The sequence below is a fragment of the Coffea eugenioides genome, chromosome 5 (genome assembly GCF_003713205.1).
Source record: "Coffea eugenioides isolate CCC68of chromosome 5, Ceug_1.0, whole genome shotgun sequence".
NCBI lineage: Eukaryota > Viridiplantae > Streptophyta > Magnoliopsida > Gentianales > Rubiaceae > Coffea > Coffea eugenioides.
Genome location: NC_040039.1, coordinates 42,808,979 through 42,832,303, shown reverse-complemented (window position 1 = coordinate 42,832,303; position 23,325 = coordinate 42,808,979). Strand labels below are relative to the sequence as shown.

Sequence of the window (23,325 nt, the reverse complement as noted above, 5' to 3'; positions counted from 1 at the left end):
ATTAGAGTGGCGGGCATGCGTTGGTGGTGTGCATAGGACTTCGCAAGAGAGAGGGACATGGCGGCACGCAATGAGAGAGGCACGTGAGGGGAGTGGCAGACGGCGGTACGCAATGTGGAAGACGGCGACAGACGGCCGTGGGTCAATGAAGACAGTGACGACGTGGGGAGTTGCGGTAGGGAAGACGACGGCAGACTTGGTGGTGGCAGGTGTGGTTAGCGAGAGAAAAAAAATGAGTGAGTGAGAAAGTGGCGGCGCGAGGAGATAAGCGGTGCTCCATAGGTTTCGGTCGAGAGAGAACCATGGGAAATAGGGGAGAAAGAAAGGAAAGGAAGAAAGAAAGAAAAAGAAAGAAGAAGAAAAAAAAAGTTTCTATTTTTTTTTAAATTATATACCTTTCCCTCGAACATGACTTGGGCACGTCAAGGAGGCAACAACCCTTCTGATGAATGTCCGTTGAGTTCAAAGTTACCACGTGCCCGATTGATGCGGGCGCGTCATAAGGGTGGAAATCCTTCTGATGAAAACTTTGAGAATTGCACATTACCACGTGCTCAAGTGACGCGGGCACGTCATCAGGGTGAAAACCCTTCTGATGGAGACTTGTTGAATTAAAAGTTACCACGCGCCTTATTGACGTGAGCGCGCCAAGTCGGTCAATCCGCTCCAGGATCAAAGGAAGAGTTCTCCAAGCAACCCGACACGGGCGCGTCATGAGGGTGAAAACCGTTTTGATGAAAGTCTTGGGAGTTACACATTATCACGTGCCCTATTGACGTTGGCGCATCATGTCAGGGGGACACCTCTGAATCATTAAAAACGAAAAATTAAACCAAAAATTTAGAAAAACTTTAAGAAAACACATTGAAGCGACCAACTAAAACTAAATAAACAGCTAAAAGAAATTGGGTTGCCGTCCAATAAGCGTCTTTCTTTAACGTGTTTGGCTAGACATGAAATACCACTTCTCAATCTAGATGTAATTCAGATTTTCTCGCATTCAGTGACATTCCTTCGGAATCCAAATAGTCATTGAGTGTAACCATCTTCTTTAATTTTCTACTTATTTTCACCTCATAAAGTGCTTTCATCCCATGATACTGGTTCGCGACAACTTTAAACATACCCTTACAATCGAATTCAAAAAATCTTGCCCAGAGGGATTAGTAGTATGAATGGCAAACATAGAATGTTCTTGCACAGAGAGATTAGTAGCATGAATGGCAAATACAGAATGAGAGTTAACAGGATGTTTCATTGTATCAAAAATGTTAAAGTATACTATTTCTCCATCAAATTTCATTTTCGAGAGTACCCTTACTAATATCAATCTTAGTCTCGACAGTACTCAAGAAGAGTCTACCTAACAACAAAGGTAAGGGTCGGGAGAATGATTATCATCCATGTCAAGTACATAAAAATCAGTTGGGAATACCAATTCATTAATTTTAACCAACCCATCAGGTTAGACATTCGTTCGGTCAGCTAATTGGATTATTTTCTCAATTTATTTTAACGGACCTAGGTTCAAAGAAGCATAAATAGATTTAGTCATTATATTGATTGATACTCCTAAGTCCAACATGGTATTTCTAATCAGAGTATTACCTATCCTACAGGGGATAGTAAACATACTTGGATCCCCGTATTTCGGTGGGAGTTTCATCTATAAAACCACTAGCACGTTCTCCCCTACAATAATTTCGCGTACTTTTCAGCCTTTTCAGCCTTCCTCGGTTGACACACAAGTTCTTCAAAAATTTCGCGTACTTTGGCACTTACTTGATTGGATCTAATAGGGGAATGTTGATCTCTACCTTATGGAAGACCTCCAAAATCTCTTTCTCCTTGTCCTGTTTCTTCGATCTTTCCAACCTACTAGGAAAGGGAGGCGGGTTAGTTTTAACTTCAATGATTGGGTCAGGGTGTACCATTGGATTTTTGCTATTTCTGTCATTTTTCTCAAGTTCTTTCTCAATCTTTTCTTCATTCTTGTCCTTTGAAATCAAGAGTTTGGATGCCTGAATTTCTTTCCCGCTCCTTGAGGTCATTACAGTTACGTTCTTTGGGTTCAGTTCAGGTTGAAAGGGCAATTTTTCGTGAACTTGAGACTCCAGACAGTTGATTGATATTGTCATCTGATTTATCTAACTCTACATTGCTTGCATCTGTCCTTTTTGATTCCTTAGATTCTGTAAATCAGAGTCCGTCTTTTGTTGAAATTGCGCGTTGCTAGCAATTAACTGCTTCATCATCTCATCTAAAGACGGACTTGAACTTGGAGGAGGAGGTGGTGGATAAGGTTGTTATTGATGTTGATACCCTTACGGTATATTTGGCACAAAATTCGATTGTCTGTTTCCACCATAGTTGAGATTAGGGTGATCTCTTCAGTCCGGATTATACGTGTTTGAATATGGGTCATATGGCTTTTTTGGCGCGGGCGCGTGACCAACCATGTTTACTTGTTTCGCATTCTCTTCTTGAATCATTGGACACATCTCTGTAGAATGATCCATGACAGTACAAATTCCACACACCTTGGCTTGTGGAGCAATTTCTACAGTTAATTGCCTGACAAAAGATGTTAACTTAGATAACTGTTGTTGGATAGATAATGATTCTATCTCATTCACTTTACGTATTGGGCCATCCTCCCTTGTATCGAACAGCTGCGAATTTTCGGCTATCTCTTCAATTAACTCCCATGCTTCTCGAGGGGTTTTGTTCACCAATGCCCCACCACTTGCAGCATCAATAATGCTCCTGTCTCTGAAGAGTAGCCCCTCATTGAAATACTGAATGAGCAATTGTTCGCTTATTTGGTGTTGAGGGCATTTGATGTATAATTTTTTGAATCTCTCCTAATAATAGTAGAGCGACTCTCCTGGGTGTTACTTGATACCACATATCTCCTTCCTCAGACTTGCAACTCGAGATGCAGGAAAATATTTTTTCAAGAATATTTTCTTCAACTGATCCCAAGAGGTGATACTACCTGGGAGTAGGTAGTACAGCAAATCTTTTGCTGAGTTTTTAAGAGAGAAAATGAAGGCCCTCATTTTTATCTGTTTTTCCGTAATTTCCTGGGAATTTATACTGTTGCAAACAACATCGACCTCTTGCAATTGTTCATGAGACTCCTCACCTGATAAATCATGAAAAGATGGTGAGATATAAATTAGGCTAGATTTTAACTCAAACGGGGTGTTATCATTTAAATTCGAAAAAGTGGTGCATAAGAGCTGCTGATTTAAATTAGGAGCAGCCAACTCCCTTAATGTCTGTGCATTAGCCATAGTGACTTCCCCTCGATCCGGGTCACTCGAAGTATCGCCAAGCGAACTTGTTGATTCAACTTCTGGATCAGGTCTCTGAGATGCAGTACCAAATTGCTCTTCTCTGAGTTGTCTGGTCTTTTTTTTGTTCGGCGCGCGGTCTTCTCTACTTCAGGGTCAAAAATCAATTCGCCTGTATGAGAAGACCGAGGCATAAATTAGAAAACTACCAGAAAATTAAAACGAAAATGAGCTTAAAAACAAACAAATTAACTAACGCCAGTCCCCGGCAATAGCGCAAAAAATTGACAGGTTGTCGAACCTGTGCAATAATAAATACCTGCTCAAATAAAATGTAATTTCTGTAAATAGTGATAAGTAGGGTCAAAACCACAAGGATTGGGCATATTTGTCTCTTTTGAAGTTCAAACTAATAATGGGGGTTTTTTTTATAGCAATGGTAATAATTAAACTGTTCGAATAAAAGTAAATATCCAACTAAAAATTAAAGAACAAATTATTAAAATCAAATTAATAATAACTAAGCTCTAGTCAAGAAATAACTTTGACAATGGTTCACCTAATTGATTATCGATGCAAAGGTAGTTCCAATTATTAACTAATAAATAGGTTATAACTGTCAAACAAGCGGTGACAGTCAACTCCTCCTTACTGTGTCGATAACTAAGATACGCTCGTTAATCACTACTCTAATCGAGAAATAATTCTTGGTACGCCCGTAAGATTTATTTCCCCAATTGCCTTACGTATTAGAGGAGCCCTATTCTAATCAAATAATACACTACCAGGGTTATTTTAGATTAGGCTGCGTATTCGCCTGACACAATTCCAATCATGCCAGTCGTCACTATTTTAGAGTAATTTAACAATTACGAATTTAACGCTACAATTGACATTAGGTTGCTAAATTAATTCAACGTCCGGGTCCAGAATATTCAATTAACGAAACAACCATAAACACTACCAACAGAGAATAAATAAAATTAATTCGATCTCACAATTTTTAGATGAACCAGAGCCTCTGTTGTCCCTTGACTAGAAAAAGATATTTAGTTTATTTCCGTTGAAGAAAACCCACACACAATTGCAGAATTAATTGTTTCATACATCGTCTCTCAATTGAGATGATCAATCCGATGGAACAATTGAAAGAACAATCAAATAAGACGAAAAATTCAAAAGCTAAAAAGTCATAAAAAGTGGTTTGTTATTCTCCTATCTAATTCGTCTATATCTCCTTTGTCTACTCCTATATGGCTACCAAGAAAGCACAGGAAAAGAGTCCTTGTCCTTGTTGACTTCCTTGTCCTTTGGAAACTACCAAAACAAAGAAAAATGAAGTGTCCTTCTTTTTCTCCTAGTCTGTCGCATATTTTCGAGAGCAGATCCTCTGTCCAATATTTTGTATCTAATTTCCTGTCCAATGGGAAACTACATAATTTCATTTATTATATCTGCTGATGTGGCAAATAAAAATAGGTGGCTGTTTGGCTGCCTTATATTTCTTTTTCTTTCTTCTTTTTTGGGTTTCCTTTATTTACACAACTTTGTATTTGTTTACACAACAAATACAAAAAAATATTTAAAAAAGATGGGAATTGTAACAAAGTTGTGTAAACAAAGGAAAGACAAAAAAGATGAAAAAAGAAGAAGTATAAGGCAGCCAAATAGCCACCTATTTTTAGTTGCCACATCAGCAAATATAATAAGTGAAACTACGTAGTTTCACATTGGACAGGAAATTGGACATAAAATATTGGACAGAGGATCTGCTCTCCATATTTTCTACTAAATAAGGAAACATAATCGAATTAGTCTCCATCTTGTTAACTGCTACTCAAAATCTTCTGCTGACTACCGTCAAATTTGACACATTTTTATGGTATTTTGTTCCACTCCCTGCAATAAATGCAAATTTTCAAAAGTGAATAGATTCCGCCAATTAATGCACATTTAGTAAGATAATATGAAAGAATTAATTATAAAATAAATGACAAAATTGTAACCTATTAATATACAAAATTTAACAAACTCAAAAATCAAAATGCATAAAAAATGAAATTTTTTATGAATTTTCTGTTGTATTTTTAATTTTATATTATATATTGCTTTTTTGAAACTGTTGTATTTAGTTTTTACTGAATTAATAGTTATTGAATCTTTATGAAACAAAAAAGAACTAAAATATGATATTTATGAAAGAGAAATAGCAATATAATGAAAAGTGGGACAGTGAGTGGCACAGGGTGTGGAACAGAAAATTCATTGCGTGTTCATTGGATAAGTAGTTGTTAGCTCTTCTCTCTCTCTCTCTTCTTTTTTTTACTCTTACAACAATCTATCCTTTCTCTCTACATGCAAAAAATTTTGCTATTTATATGACAGTATTGCTAAATAACGTGGGAATATACTTTGAGATATTTATTTTACCCTAAAGTAAGGGTGTGAGATTTATTAGATAGACAATGCAGAGGGAAAAAAAAACTAGGTGAGCAAGAAGTAGTACTCTCTCTCTCTTTTTTTTTTTTCCCGGACACGATAGAATCTACTTTAGAACTATACCTACTTTATACTAGGAAAAGGGGGGACCTAGAGAGGTCCAAGAAAAATTCGGAGGGGACTGAATCATCACCTACCCAAACAGATGCCTACGCACTCGCTAGCGAAATTTCTAAAAACGTCTAGACTTTTAGAATGCATCCTACATCCAAATAGAGTTTTAAAACTCTATTAGTGGCTAGGATTTTTCAGAATACAGGCCAAGAGATTTGATCCCTTGACCTATATCTAAGTAAAGCCTTAAAGTTTTTTTAGTAGCCAATTACTCATAAAGCAGTTGGTTAAACCAGGTGAACAAGAAATAGTACTCTCACCTCATCTTATTATACACTTCATATTGTAATTGCGTCTTTTGTTATTTTTCTTACCAGATACACAAGACTTTTGTTTTTTAATATTTTTTGGAGAAAAATACAGTTTTGGTACCTAAACTTTGACGCACGAGTAGTTTTAGTCCCCAAATTTTGGACCAAAAAGATTTTCAAATTTTGAGCACATTAAATACCCTAAACGATTTTTTCCCAAATTGCTACCGGAAAAAGCCACGTGTCCGGCCACAATTGTATGAACAAAGCCCAAAAAAATTTCAAGTGCCATTCTAATACTAACTATTAAATTTAAGGACTAATAGTGTAATAAAGTAAAAATCCAAGGACTAAAATAAAAGAAGAAGAAAACAATGGTGCACTGGAACATGTAGATTCTTCACTTGCAGTGCACATCGTTTTCACTACTACTTTTTTGTTAATGGAACAGATACTGAAGAGGAGAAAACAGAGCTCGTTAATTAAAGACTTTCTCTAGCTAAAGATGAAGAATTTTACCAGTATTAGTAATATTTTCTTTTGCATTTACTGCTGTTTCTTTACTTCTTTCTTCACCACAGCTTCCTCCTCCTCCTCCACCACCACCACCACTAGCCACCACTACGGTCACCGTATCCTCTATCAACCATTGTTCCCTGTTAGCCATTCACTTCCATCAGCTCCTCCACCAACCACCCTACCTCAACCTCCTTTCCCCTCCCCACAGTCTTAACCTCAGCTCCAACCAAAGTACGCTTTCTCCTCACTTCACCTCCCACTAATCCTCAGTCCGAAAACAACCCATTTTTCCCTTCTATTTGGTCTCCTCCGCCAGCTTCTTCACCGCTCTCCCCTCTGTTTTGTCAACTTTTCCTGCCAATATCTCCTCCCTCATCCTCCCCCATTCTTCCTCTTTCTCTAATAACAGGCCCATTCTCACAAATTGATAGCTGTCATTGTCTCAGTATCCCTTGTCTCCACCGTCTTCATCGCCGGAATTGCTGCCTTTATCCTCCTCTACCACCACCGACGCCTCCGCTACTACCACCAACACCAACGGGCTTTCTCCAAGACAGACAGTCTTCGCCTTTTCTCGCCCAACGCCACTCCTTCCGATAGTACCACCACAAAAAACCCACTTCCGGGAACACCTCTGCCGCCACAGCTGCCCCGCCACACTCCTTCCTCTAACAGCTCAGAATTTCTCTACCTGGGAGCACTAGTAAGCTCCAGAGATGTTAAAAATGAGGCATCTAATATTCCTCAGAGCTCAGAAGATCACCATAATACTGTTCCTTCAGCTTCGGTTTTAGCTTCACTTCAGTAACAACGGCTAGGCTCGCCGGAGCTCCAACCACTGCCGCCGCTGCCACGTCAACAGCAGCAACACCACCATTTCCACCAAGACTACAGAAATGGTGCTGCAAGCAACATGGGTTCCGACGAGGATGATGAATTCTTCTCCCAAAGAGGGTCTACTGGGGAAAAGTATCGTCCTGTCCACAGCGGATCAGGTGAAAATCTCCCTAGCCCAAGTTCAAATTCACTTTTGTTCCATTTTGGAGAAATTTCTGCAGCAAGCTCAACTCCAGTAGAACCACCTCTGACAATCAAAACGGAACAAATTCTAAAGTAGAAGTGAAAACGATGTGCACTGCAAGTGAAGACTCTACGTGTTTCAGTGCACTATCATTTTCTTCTTCTTTTATTTTAGTCCTTGGATTTTTACTTTATTATGCTATTAGTCCTTAAATTTAATATTTAGTATTAGAATAGCACTTGAAATTTTTTTGCATTTTTTTCATACAATTGTGGCTAGACACGTGGCTTTTTTTGGTAGCAATTTGGGAAAAAATCGTTCAGGGTACTTAATGTGCTCAAAATTTGAAAATTCGGGTACCAAATTTGTTTTCCTCCAAAATTTGGGGACTAAAACTGCTCGTGCGTCAAAGTTTGGGTACCAAAACTGCATTTTTCTCTATTTTTTGAGGACATAATCTATTTGTGTCTTCATATACGTCAAGATTGCCATCAATTTTCCCTATTGGTCCAGTTTTCAATACGTCCCAAATCCAAACTCAATCCACTAATGACCATTTAGAAATGATGGAATGGCTGGATATCCAACCGGAAAAATCAGTTGTTTTCTTCTGTTTTGGTAGTATGGGAAGTTTTGTGCTGGATCAAGTGAAAGAAAAAGTAGTAGGATTTGAAAAAAGTGGCTACCAATTTCTTTGGGTTCTTAGGCAGCCCCGGCAAAAAATGGAGAATTTGCAGGGGAATTTGAAAATCATGGACTTGTTTTCCCTCAAGGATTCTTGGATCGAACGACATTAATTGGAAAAGTTGTGGGCTGGATTCCACAAATGGCCATTTTGTCACACCCTGCTATGGGTGGATTTGTGTCACATTGTGGCTGGAATTCAATATTGGAGAGTATTTGGTGTGGTGTGCCAATTGCTGCATGGCCATTGTTGGAGAGCAACAGTTCAATGCATTCCAACTGGTGAAAGAGTTAGCAATGGCTGTGGAAATTAGTTTGGATTACAACGAAGCTGATGAGCATCAACCTTTGGCGAAGGCAGAACAAATAGAGAAAGGAATAAGGGAAGTCATGGATGGTGAGGAAAAAGGTCAAATAGTTTACCGAGAAATGTAGGCAAGCTATGAAGGAAGGCTGTTCATTTCGTGTGGCCTTTGAGAATTTGATGTTGACTCTGTGCAGTAGCCTCCATCAAGCTTCCCAAGTATTGGGGAGGTTTGGTAAAAACTAAAAATTGAAGTGTGAAATCTGAAAATTGAAATCTCAGTCTTGAAGTTTTAATTGCTGTAATCACAAAGTCATATCCATTCGGTTTGATAATCAATACATTTGAGTTGAACTAAAGTACTCTACTACATGCATGCTGTATTCAGAAATGAAAGAATTCTATTGTCAAATAAGTTTAATAGAAAAAAAATACTGAATTTATTAGTTTTAAACATTTGCTGGATTATCAAACATTTTTTTACCGGTAAATGTTATTCCAGTTTTTCGTTTTGGTCAAGTGAACTGAGAAAAGATCCTATGGAGAATATGAGAGTGAAATTGTGGAACTATGTGCTCATAAATTATTTGATGTAACAATTGTTAGTTCAATTTATCTGTAGCCATATCTTGTTTCAGGAGGGGAAGAGTTGGATTGGATGTTAAGCTAAAAGAAATTATAAGTAGGAGATTCAGGGTTTAAAACCTTTCACTCACAGATAAAAAAAAAAAAAAATTTGTTTCAGCACAATGTTTGCCAAGGGAACAAAAAACAGTGGGAAACATTTTTCCAACATACAACATTTTGTTTCCTTTGGCAAACAAAGTTCTAATAAGTTTTTAATGTGAGAACTCTTTTAACAAATAAAATAAGTATCAACAATGACCCAAGACCTAGGCTAGCTAGGAGAAACATTAGCCATGCGATTATAAGATTCTTGGTTCAACTCTGAAGCTCTCTCCTTTCTCCACTCTTTATTTTAAGATTTGAAATCTCTCTTTAATAGAAACAAAATAATACTAATACCAATATTGGGACATTTACATATACATCATAATTTTAAGGGTTAAAAGCAGAAAAGCCCCCAGTGGTATAGCTATCGTACAGAAAAACCCCCTGTGGTTTCATATCATATGTGTCGGTACCCCATGGTTTGAATTATTCTAAAAAGTCGACGGAAAATGTCAAATGTAAAGCGTTTGTATTAAACGCACTGGAAAGGCGCGTGTTTCTTACGGAAAATAAAGTTTTATCACAAACTTTCACCAGATATACCTATTGTACCCTTCACACTTTAATAAAAATCATTTCACTCTCACTCAATTGCAGGTAACAGAGCCGGAGGTAAAGGGAAGGTGTGGATCAACAGGTCTTCAAGGACGTTGGGGAGGCCGACCTTCAGGACGGGATGAAACTGGAAAACCACCCATTTTCCGACGAGTTTAGGGCCATCACGGCCGAGTTGTGAGTCGGCGGGGTTTGCGTCATAGAGGGATCGAGCTAGGAGGCTGAAAGCTATCTGATCATTGGCTTCATTGAATTTGGCTTTGCCATTGGTGGCGAGTTCCTGCTTGAGGCCGTCGAATAGCTCGGTGTAGCTCTTCTGGAACTTCGAGATGACATGGTCTCAGCGGTATGAGAGGTGGAAGAACATGAGCTTCTTAAGCTTGGCGTGGTTGGACTCGGATGGATCAAGGTAGGAGAGGACACAGTAGCCGCCGATGAGTTCAGTAGAGGGCATGAAAGTGCCGGTGAAGAGGTCTTTCAGCCTTGGTTGTAGAAGTAGTCGAGTCTGTCCTTGAAAGGGCCAATCAAGGGAAGCCCCTAGTCACCCGGGATTTTTCTGAACGGCAGCTTTGTGGGCTGGGTTGCCGAGATGGTGGGGAAATTGATGATGGTCTTTCTGATACGGAAGCTCTGATCAGGTGGACACTGAGCTTTCGAGTGAAGGACTTTGATGATAATGATTTATGTGATGGAAGTTGGAGATGAAAGAGGGCGAGAACTGGGGAGGATAAGGCCATTTTTTTTTTCTTCCCAAAAGAAAACTAATAGTAACTCAAGAGTGACTACTGACTCTTAACTAGTAATGAATGGAATTTGGAAGTGTGAATTGGAGAGATGAAAGTGGTGGAGGAGGAGCTATGGGCTGGCCAGTGGTGGGAGCGGCAATTTGGGAATAGACTTCAATTGACTGAAAGTGGTACCTTTGCATCTTTAGGGTATTTTCGTCTTTTCATTCAACTCGGTCTATTTTAACGATTTTCGTCGACTTTTTAGAATAATTCAAACCATGGGGTACCGACGCGTATGATATGAAACCACATGGGGCTTTTCTATTTTTAACCCTAATTTTAAACTAATACTATGTAGGTACTACTAAACTACAATGGGATTATATAGTCAAATGCAAAGCCACAAGAGGAGTTAAGTGGATTTTCCATATGTTAGCATATGCCATATTTCATATTTCAAATGCATTTCAAGAGGGTGTACTGGTCAAATTGGAAAAAGTTTAACCAGATATCATTAAACTGGAGCTGCTTTCTATTCATTTTCTACTTTAATAAAGCAACACAGGGTCAAGCAAATACTATTGAACCATAGGAGAATTATGCGATAAAATGTGACAAGGAGGTAAATAGTAATTTACCCTTAAAACTTTTGAGGACAAATGTTCTTGTGAGGATACGTTGTTGTTACCTCTGTTGAAAGGAGCATCAAGACTTGATTCAGGCTATCAATTTGTTGGAGCAATGATTGGTCCTTCTCTCAATCAACGTCACAGCACGTTAAGATCTTTAATATAGCGACCTTGTTGCAATTTGTGCAAACATTAGAGTTTAGAGGAAACAAACCAATTCTCAATTAAAACAACTAGCTACTTTTGGTTAGAGGATTGAACAATTAATCATTGATAAAGTTACTTATAACTTAAATTGCTTCTCTAATGTTCATAAGACCACAAAACTCTATAGGTATATATTTCTATCAATTGTTTAACAGGTTTGTGTTAAATGACAAAGAATTACACTGTACATTTAGATCATTTAGACTCCACTTAAGAGAATGATTACATAATAAATACCAGCCTAGCACAATTTATCGAACCAATTGGTCAGGCGCTAGTCAAGTCATTTTAGGCTTACCCTTGTCACGGGCTTCTGGTAATCATTTTTGGGTTTGTTGAAGAAGCATTGAAGTCAAGTCAATGAACTTACGTGATCCAACAGAACTGTCCTCTGGATCATATGTCCCAGCAAATCACCTTTCTCCAAACAAATACAAACACATGCTTCTGCAAGATATAGGACTGCCGAAGAAATATACTCCGTTTGGATTAGCTGTTTTTGGAGATATTTGTAAAAAATTTTGCTGTAGCAGAATTTTTAGATTATATTTTGGAATATTTTCAGAAAATATTTTGGAATATTTAAAAGTAGAAGAGTTTTTAGAATATATTTTGAGATATTTTTTAAAATTTTAAAAAAAGTTAAACTAATTTTTAGATTACCTTTTAGAGTGCTTTTTAAAAATTTTTATTGCATTTGAAAAATTAGTTTTTAAAAAACACTCCCAATTACTAGCATAGATCTCTCAATTACACACACACACCCAATTACTAGGTTTCTTGTGGGTTCCCCTTAGATTACTCTTCATGGGTTGTTTAACTGCTAACTTCCGAGTGTTTCTAATCTAATTGGGTGTGTGTGTTTCTGCTTACTGACAAAAAAAATTACTAGCATAGATCCCAATTTTGACAAGCAACTTCTATGCAAAATCAGGACAGCTGTAGTGAATCTGGTGATTTTTTTTTTCTACTCAAGTGCATGTTATATAGCAGCTATCAAGTTGCGTTTTGACTTTTGACTAAATCTGTACATGAATTGTTGTATAGAATCTTGACAATGGATCTTAATAGAATGTTGTATACAGAACTTGATCTCAAATTAGTGTGTTGTGACTAAATTCTATTAATATCAAGTTCTCTATTTCTTTTACTTACATGCCTATTTTGGCTATTGAGAAACTGTCATATTAACTAGTTTGGTACTGTGGATTTTAAAGTGCTTGAATCACATGGTTGGAATTTTTGTTGAAATGAAGAACACTGCATGTTTTAATATGAGTTGCTATTTTGTTGAAGGAAAGCACAGATTTTTTGCACTCAATTTTTGCTGAATTCTGGTCTAGGAAACAAAGGTTTTCGAGCTCATTTTTTGAGCTTAACTTGGATATTCGAATTCAAATCTTATATGAATTTGAGCTCGAGTTATTTTCAACTATATCGAGTGCAATTCGAGTCTGAAATATGGGACTTGGTCAAGCTCGAACTTGAACTCAAGTAATGCTCATAACATCCGAGTTTGAGTTCGAGTATGGTATCACTCGATATCGATTCAACTCGACAGCATCTCTGCTAGGGGTGAATTTCTTGGAATATCGTTAAAATTGAAATTTGTCCAATAATTGGTGTTATTTGAGGTGGGTTGCTGAATAAGGAGTCGCCGCATTTGTGACGTGAGGCTTCTAATAAAAATTCTTTTAATTCTCATTTATTTTGGAGTCGCTTTAATTTTTTTTTTTTCAGTTTTTGTAAAGATTTATGAGCGGTGAAGGAATAGGACCCATTTTGTCCTATGAGGTTTTATTGTTGTTTATGCATCGCCATTCTTTTTCTTTTTTTTTCCTTTTTAATAAAATATAACTTTAACTGCAACGATTTTTTTCCGTAAAACGAATTATATGTTATTTGGCTCAATTAGTTTAACGTTTTACATGAAATCCTAATTTCCAAACCATCAGAGTATAACCCTTTAACCCTAATTTTAAAATCAAAATTCTTAAATCGTATTACTAAAACTCTATTACTAAAATCCTATTATAAACCAGAATTATCAAAAATTTAATATATATGATATAAGAATAATGTTAATTTTATAAATTTAGATGATAATCAAGAATAATGTTAATTTTATAAATTTATAAATTTTAATATCGTAATTGCGGCGACCCTAATATCAGAAATAACTCTCAGAGAACACCAATTTTATGATAGATTTTTATTTTAGCAATATTCTTAGAAATTCACCATTATTTCGATGACCCTAATATCAGAAATAACTCTAAAAAACACCAATTTTATGATAGATTTTTATTTTAGCAATATTCTTAGAAATTCGCCAGGGAAAAAGGCGAATTTCTAGATTATCATCTAAATTTATAAAATTAACTTTATTTCAATATCATATATTAAATTTTTTGATAATTCTGGTTTATAATAAGATTTTAGTAATTGAGTTTTAGTAATATGATTAAAGAATTTTGATTTGAAAATTAGAGTTAAAGGGCTATACTGTGATGGTTTGGAAATTAGGATTTCATGTAAAACGTTAAACCTTAAACCCTAATTGAGCCAAATAACACATAATTAGTTTTACGGAAAAAAAAATAGTCACGGTTAAAAGTTACATTTTATTAAAAAGGAAAAGAAAAAAGAAAAGAAAATGTATTGCTGCTCATCTCGTGAGCGGAGATGCATAAAAATCACCACACCCTCACGAGCGGCTATAGAACAAAATGGGATGCGCTCTACTCATGAGCGGCTATAGAACAATGGAAGATAATGGGTCCTATTCCTAAAGCGACTTCAAAATAAATAAAAATTAAAAGAATTTTTATTAGAAACCTCAGGTCGCAGATGTGGTGACCCTGATTCACCGAAGGAGGGGCAGGGACGGTTATCGTCCCTGACAGTTAATGGCCAAAGTTTGGCCAACAAAATTTGTAAAGTTCAAATTTTAACATGTGTAAGACCCATAAAATGTTATTCCAGTGTTACTCGTTGTTATTCCAGTATTACACTATGTACAAATAATATTACATTGTATGCACAATGCACACAAACTTTTGAACCGGTGGCACTGACAACCATTCCAGCCCGAGTCCTTATTCACCAACAAACAACACCAATTTTTGGACAATTTTCAATTTTAAACAACCCCAAAACAACACCAACCCACAAATTCGCCCCCTGATAGGACCCCAGAGCTCAGTCAATTCAATGAAGAAGCATTGAAGTCAATGAAGTTACGTTTGGTCAGTCCCTTGGACGCCTTCAAAAGTTGCCGGCTTTTGAAGATTGTTCGGGGATTTCGATTTATACGCTAAAAGTCTGAGTTCTCTCAGAAATTGACAAAAAGACAGAACTCTCCGTCCGGGGTACTTGGGGGGTCTTTACTTTCTAGCAGCAGGGTCCCTGTGGAGGTTCTATCCCACATCGACTATGGGGGGGTTTGGGGGGTTAGTTTATAAGTCCCCTGAACGCCTTCAAAAGTTGCCGGCTTTTGAAGGTTGTTCGGGGATTTCGATTTATATGCTAAAAGTCTGAGTTCTCTCAGAAATTGACAAAAAAAAAAAAAACGTTTGGTCGTCTGGATCTCCAAGTGCCAGCGAATCACCTTACTCCAGACAAATACAAGCACATGCTTCTGCAAGAGATGGGACCGCCGTAGATCTGCAAAATCTCTCAAATACTAGCATAGATCCCAATTTTGACAAGCAACTTCTATGCAAAATCTCTGAACTTACTAACCTCAAAGGGCATCCTTCTTGCACTAGATCAACAATTCCATCCCCTCTTAACCTTCTTCTCCTGTATCAAATGGAGAAATTTAAGCTCCTGATGATGGTTTCACCTCGAATGGGGCACTTGACACAGGCCCTTGAGCTGGCCAAGCTGATGCTTGCAAGAAACAATCAATTATCAATCACAGCCCTGATCATGGAGCTGCCAATTGATCCCCATGGCACAGCCAGAATTCAGTCCCTCATCGCTGCCACAAATGTTGAAGGCCTCCACTTCCACCACCTTCCAACACCAGAAGACACCTCTGATTGGAATATCACACATAGAATGGGCTTCACTTTCAAGCTCCTAGAATATCAGAAACCTCATGTGAGAGAAATAGCCTCAAAAACTCAAAAATTATCTGGGCTTTTGATTGACTTGGTTAGCACGACCATGATTGACGTTGCTGACGAGCTTGGAGTTCCTACCTACTTATTCTTCACCTCTGGTGCGGCTTTTCTTGGTCTGATGCTTCATTTCCAAACCCTTGAAGACGAGCAAAACCGGGGCATATCTGATCTGGTTAAAGGGGTAAGCCATTTAATTCTCCCTAGTTTTGCAAAACCAGTTCCAATCGGCGTCCTCCCAGCTATAGCAACCCAGAAGGAACATTGGTCGACCTTCGTTTTGAAATGGACCCGTGACTACAGAAGGGCTAAAGGAATCATAGTGAACACTTTCAGTGATCTTGAATCTAATGCTATTAGTTCTTTTTCATTAGATTCTTATTATGGTAAATCTAGCTTGCCACCAATCTTTCCTGTCGGGCCTATTCTAAATAGGTCCCAAATCCACACTCAATCTAGTGAAGATTGTTCAGCAATGATGAAATGGCTGGATTGTCAGCCTAAAAACTCGGTAGTTTTTCTCTGTTTTGGCAGCTTGGCGACTTTCCATCCGGACCAAGTTCAAGAAATAGCTCATGGCATTGAGAGAAGTGGTCATCGGTTCCTATGGGTTCTCAGGCAGCCCCCTGCAAAGGATGGAGGATTTCCTAGGGATTATGAGAATCTTGAACTTGCGCTGCCCGAAGGGTTCTTGAATCAAACGGCTTCGATCGGAAAAGTCGTGGGTTGGGTTCCACAATTGGCCGTGCTGTCACATTCGGCTGTTGGGGGATTTGTGTCACACTGCGGCTGGAATTCAACGTTGGAGAGCATCTTTTGTGGGGTGCCTATTGCCACCTGGCCCGTACAAGCTGAGCAACAGCTGAATGCATTCCAATTGGTCAGAGAGTTAGGAATTGCTGTGGAAATTAGTTTGGACTACAATCAACAAAAGGAAAATCAAGCTCTGGTGCCAGCCGAGCAGGTAGAGAAAGGCATAAGGGAAATCATGGATGTTGAGAATGAAGTAAGGATAAGGGTTAAAGAATTCAGCGAGAAAAGCAGACTAGCTACAAAGGAAGGTGGATCATCTTATTTCGCTTTGGGGAATCTTATTCAAGACATTTGTTCAAGGTCTTCAGCTTAATTGGTGCAAATGTGGAATCATTGATACATTCTGCTCCACAGTCTTTCGAATATGTTGCAGTTGAATGAAACAGTTGAAAAGAAAAAAAAAAGCCTTTTATCTGTTAAGTGAGTCTCAAAAACCTTGAGCTCTTGAGAACAAGGTACTGTCCTACTCTTGTTAATCTAATCTTGTTAAGAATCATTGATACATTCTGCCCCCACAGACTTTTGAATATGTTGCAGTTGAATAAAACAGTGAAAAAACAGCCCTTATCTTGTTGAACTAGTCTCACTAATTAATGCAACATTTTCTTTCCAATTTCTGGCCATTACTAAGAATTCAGTAAAATGAGATTTGTAGGCAGCATATATCTTGCAGTAGAGTGGCTAGAGAGCTGTTGAGAGTGTATCTTGATTCAATCTTTTCAACCCACACATTACTCAGATAGCACCAAATCTTCCTCCAGCCAGCTTCCTTTGTCTTCTCCAATGGCATAGCTATTTGCATGTGCTTCTTCTGAGCTTGATCACTAGCAGATTACGAAAACATTAATTAAACAAATAAAATACACAAGTAATGCATTTGAAAACCTGAGCATTAGTAGTACTACTTGATTTGGCATTGGATCGACTTGGAAAAATATTTGTAAAGAAGTTCAAAAGGTGGCTGCCAAGATAGAAATACAAAAATGTTTTTGAAAAAAAAAACGAAGTTCACAGGTGTAAATTGTAAAACATCGATATTGAGGATTCTTTCATCATAATTTTGCGGGACTTGGTTGTCTTTTCGCAGAATTTCGAGAAAAATATTCTACTAGTTCAGAAGTCACGGGCAATACAGTAATTTATGCCAGTTAAACATTATAAGAAGTATAACAACAAAATTTAACTACATCCAATGTAACTGCCAGTGTCCGTCTATTTCTAAATACTCATTTATCTTCAAGTTCTATGATATGTTGAACTTTCGAGTATTAACCACACTTAATTACTGCCATCTCCTACAAAAATACAAATGTGGATTGAAAATGTTGACAAATAGCTGTGGCAAATATTCGTCTAACAAAAATTTGGTGCATATTTTCAGTATTGCATCAGGTTTGTAACAAACGAACCTTAATCATTTACAGGAAAAACAATTATTATTGTTGCCAATTGACATCCACAAATTATTTAAATACCAAAGATTTCAAAAACGAAAGTGACAGTACCGGGCTGCGGACGGTTTTGTCGCACCCGGCTGTGGGCGGTTTTGTGTCGCATTGTGCTTGGAATTTAACGTTGGAGAATATATGGAGTGGCGTGCCAATGGCTACATGGCCGTTGCACGCGGAGCAACAGCTGAATGCTTTTCAGGAGGTGAAAGAGTTGGGAATTGCAGTGGAAATTTGCTTGGATTATTTTGAAGAAAATAAGAATCAAGAGATAGTAAGAGCTGAGCAAGTTGAAAAAGCGGTAAGGGAACTCATGGATGGTGAACGAGGATATAGTTGGAGGGGTTAAAGAGTGCAAAAATAGCTTGATTGGTAAGGCAATGGGAGAGAAAGTGTCAAACTACACTGGGATTAAGAACTTTGTGATAGCAGCATGGAGCTACCCAAGAGAATTGCAAGTGGTGGAGCTAGGACCGAACCTGTTCCAATTCATTTTACCGTCAGAGAGTGATAGACAGAGGGTTTTGAATGGAGGACCTTGGATAATAGACAACCAAGTGCTGGTGCTAAGTAAGTGGTATGAAGGTATAGAGGAGGATAATAAGCTTTCAGGTTACCACCCTTATGGGTACAGGTATGGAACTTGCCGGTACATTGGATGTCTAAGGAAGCTGGAAAAAAGATAAGCTCAAACTTTCACATGGTAAGAGAGGTGATTGTTCCTCAGACTGGGAGTAAAGAAGGAAGATATCTGAAACTTCTAGTGGTGGCAGATATCTCCCAACCACTACTGAGAGGAATAATCATCAAGGTTGGTGAACTAACCAAATAGGCCAGCTTTAAGTATGAGAGATGCCCAGATTTTTGCTATAACTATGGTATCATAGGGCATAGTGAAAGGACTTGTAAGAAGTAAGGCAACAAGGGGTTGGGGAAAAAGGATAATCGGTTTGGTCCTTGGCTGAGAGTAGGAAATGTGAGGAGTTCCTCGCAAAAAAAACAAGCTGGTATGGTGTTTAACCCTCAAAAACACCACTGGAGACTCCAGGATGGGGAATGGAAGGAGCAAAGGAGATCAGAAGATCAGGAGAAAGCATTGGAAGCTCAAATATATAAAGGAGATGCAAAAACCAAAAAGACTGAGACTGAGATTAGGATGTTGATAAGAGGAGGTAGTGACCAGGAAGCCAGGGGAAGTGGCATTAGAGAGGACATGAGTCTATACTCAGATAAGCATAATGATTTTGTTAGGAATGTAGGCTCTGATTTAGGAAAAATGCAGGATGTTGGGGAACTAAGAGGTGTGGATACGGATCACAAGGGACTAAGCACAAACGAGGGACTAATGCAATCAGGAGAAAAAGGCACAGCAGAAACATGTTCTGAATTTCTGATGATGGAGGAGGAACAAGGTAACTTGATAGTCCAAATGCCATGGTCTGAAGGTAAGGAAGAGGGCACACCAGCATTGGAACCCATGAATATGGAAACTGTAGGAGGGCCAAAGGTTAAAGAGGCTCTGGTTAAACAGTCCAGAAGAATCTTGAGAGTTCTAAGGTCCCCAAAGAAACACAGGCAACCACTGAAGGAAATGAACACTAATACTGTTAGGGAAAGGAAGTTTGATAAAAGGAAAGGGATGCTGGGGGAACTTGATATAGATATAGATGAGGACAATTTGCAGGACGGGAAGAGGAACAACGTGGATGTGGTGGGTAACTCATCAAATTCTGTGGAGGAGAGGGAGGGGTCCAACCCTTTATAGACCCCAATGGTTAAATAAGAGTCCTGGTGTGGAATTGTCAAGGAGCGGGGAGCCCCTTGACAATTCCCCAATTGAGAGAGGTGAACAACCTCTCCTCTCCAGATATAGTGTTCTTGTGTGAAACCAAAAATAGAAGTGGGTACCTGAAAAAGGTGAAAAATATCCTGAAATTTGATGAAGCGGTTATTGTGGATGCCATGAACAAGGCAGGAGGGATGGCATTACTATGGAAAGAGAAGGTTAGGATAAAACAAGTGTTTAAGACTGCCTTTACAATTGAAGCTCAGATTGAGGATAAGGAAAGTAGATGTAATTGGTGGTTTATAGGAGTCTATGCCAGTAATGAGGACCAAATCAGGAAACGGCAATGGAGTGTTATTCAGGCTAGGAAAGTTCTGTGGGGAGACAGATGATTGCTGGTAGGTGACTTCAATGACATTGTGTCGAATGAAGAAAAATGGGGTGGCAACTGGAGGGAGGAAGGAAGTCTCAAGGCATTTAAGGACTTTATCAATGATAATTAGCTGATGGATGTTGGCTTTGAGGGGCATCCCTGGACCTGGTGCAATAACTGGAAGGGTGTTGGGGAAATAAAACAAAGATTGGACAGAGGATTGTGTAGCTACCCTTGGATTCAAACCTTTGAAAAGGTCACTTGTAAACATCAGGATTCTTTTGCATCAGATCACAGCATGCTGATTTTTGATACCAAGCCAGGTCAAATCAGAAGGAAGAAAATGTTCTATTTTGATAAGAGATGTCTCCAAAGAGAAGAAATCAATGACATTTTTAAACAGGCTTGGAAGCAAAGAGATGAGGGCACAAGGATGTTCAAAGTCATAAAGAAAGTTAAAGGTGTAGGGTAACATTACTGAAGTGGAAGATTAAGATACAAGGCAATTCTAAAGAGAATATCGAAAGACTTAAGAAATAACTGCAGGAGCTAAAATTGAGTGACATTGAGGGTAAGAGGGATAAGAGGAACTGTCTGAAGAATAGACTGAATGAGGCCTACAGAGAAGAAGAGATTTACTGGTGCCAGAAAGCAAGGATGCGGTGGCTAAAGGAAGGAGACAAGAACACCAGATTCTTCCATGCTAGTGTGGAAGGGAGAAGAAGAAGGAACAGAATGATGGACATACTGCAAGAGGATGGTACAGGGACTAAGAATGAAAAGGAGCTCAGTGCTGAGATTGCTAGTTACTATAGGGAACTCTTCAAGACATCAGAGGCAAGGGATATAGAGGAAGTGCTGAATGGTATACCACACGATCTCAGGTTGTATGAATGACAATCTAACTAAACCTGTAGATGAAGAGGAAATCAAATCTGCTCTTTTCTCTATGAATCCTAATAAAGCCCCAGGTGTAGATGGAATGCCTCCCATCTTCTTCCAGAAGTTTTGGCACGTAGTTAAAAAGTATCTGGTAGGTGCTATTCAAACCTTTTTCCACACAGGTGATCTCATCAAATCAGTAAACCATACAATCATTTCTCTCATCCCCAAAGTCATGATTCCCACATCCCTTAAGCACTACAGGCCCATTAGCTTGTGTATGACAGTGTATAAAATAATCGCAAAGATCCTAGCTAATAGATTGAAACTAGTTCTTCACTTCTGCATCAGTAAAAACTAGTTAGTCTTTATTCTTGGGAGGCAAATTCTAGACAATATCTTGATTTCCCATGAGTTTTTACAGTATCTCAAAAACAAAAGGCTAGGGAAAGATGGATTTATGGTTGTGAAATAAGACATGTCAAAAGCTTATGACAGAGTGGAGTGGAGGTTCCTGAAAGCTGTGATGTAGAAAATGGAATTCAATGACAAATGGAGGAACTGGATCATGGAATACATATCAACAGCTTCTTGCTCATTCATAGTAAATGGAGAGGTCAAGGAATACGTGATACCACAGAGGGGAATTAGGCAGGGTGATCCACTGTCACCCTATCTGTTCTTCTTATGCTCAGAGGGCTTCTCCAACCTTCTCCAAAAAGCAGCAACTGAACAAAAAGTTGTAGGCATGAAAATTAGTAGGCAGGGGCCTAGACTAACCCACTTAATTTTTGCAGATGATTCTTTGATATTTTGTAAAGCAAATTCCCAGAATGCAGCAGAGCTCAAAAGAATACTTAAAGTGTACGAAAGAGGAACTGGCCAGCTGATCAACTTAGAAAAATCTTCAATCATCTTCAGCAACAATTTGGAGCAGGAGGCCAAGGTGGAAATCAGTCAAGCACTAGGAAATATCCAAATGGTCAATCAAGGCAAATATTTGGGTCTCCCAATGGTGGTCACAAGATCCAAACAGCAGCTTTTTGGGTACATTAAAGACAGTATCCAGCAGAGGCTAAAGAAATGAAAAAATAAACTGTTAAGTGCTGCAGGCAAGGAGGTGATGCTCAAATCTGTGGCATTGGCAATGCCAACATACACGATGTCATGCTTCAAGTTGCCTAAAAAACTATGCAAATAGATTAATTCCATAATGGCAAACTATTGGTGGGGTGAGGCAAATGGGAAGAACAAAATGCACTGGAGATCTTAGAGTAAAATGTCATTGGACAGGAAAGCTGGAGGATTGGGATTCAAGGATTTGGAGGCATTCAACATAGCTCTACTGGGAAAGCAGGTGTGGAGATTACTCACACAACCAAACCTGCTGGTTAGTAGAGTGTTAAAGGCTAGATATCATCCAAAGGAATCACTTCTCAAGTGCAAAGTAGCTGGAAATGCATCCTGGATATGGAAAGGACTGATGGGGGCAAGGCAACTGATAGAGGAAGGGACTAGAAGAAGGATTGGCAATGGAAAGAGCACCTATATATGGGAGGACATCTAGATTCCAGATAAACACCAAGGAAAGGTAACCACATAAAAGCCACAATGATGTAACCTGGTAAAGGTAGAAGATCTGATAATCCAGAAAAGATGGAATAAGCATCTAAGCTTCAGAAACTTCAGCTCCATAGAGGCAGAAAGAATACTAAGCATCCCCATAAGCTTAGTAAACAAAGAGGACAACAAACTCTGGATTTATAGTACATATGAAAATTACTCAGTTAGCTTAGCTTATAGGGGTACAAACTGAAGGATAGAAGGAACACGAGCAGGAGTACAGGGAGATAACTAGTACAAGCTAGAGCAAGCAAAGTCAAAGAAGTTGGAAGCACCTATGGAAACCGAATATCAAGCACAAGATGAAGATTTTCTTATGGAAATGCTTGAACCAGGCATTACTAATAAGATAACTTATCTATGACAAGACCAAACAAGGTGATCCAACATGCATAGTGTGTGGGGAGGAAAGTGAGACAATAGAACATGCATTGCTCAACTGCAATCATGTTAAACAAGTGTGAAGAATGACGCCTATCCAATGGGAGGGAATTCTAAATCAGCAAGGTTGTTTCAGCAGTTGGTGGACTACTGTGATGGAGGCTAGTTCAAGAAGAGAGGGTAACAAACACATCTCTTTAACTGCTAACATTCTTTGGCAAATCTGGAAAAGCAGAAACGAGAAGGAATTCAATGGAAAGTAGTATCCCCCACTGAGAACAATATAGAGAGCTTAGGAGGAATGGCTGGAATATGATGAAGCCTTGATAAAAACTTCAAGGATAAGCACA

The 23,325-nt window shown here is 38.6% G+C and overlaps 2 protein-coding genes across 2 annotated transcripts in view; both read left to right on the top strand.

Moving 5' to 3' along the window:
- Positions 1-23,325, top strand: part of LOC113770122 (anthocyanidin 3-O-glucosyltransferase 2-like) — a 72,428-nt gene that overhangs the window by 8,243 nt on the left and 40,860 nt on the right. The gene's annotated exons all lie outside the window — the stretch shown is intronic.
- LOC113770120 (anthocyanidin 3-O-glucosyltransferase 2-like) lies at positions 15,241-17,095 on the top strand. Its single transcript, XM_027314489.1, has one exon. The coding sequence runs from the start codon at positions 15,356-15,358 to the stop codon at positions 16,793-16,795; it is 1,440 nt and encodes a 479-aa protein (XP_027170290.1). The 5' UTR covers positions 15,241-15,355; the 3' UTR covers positions 16,796-17,095.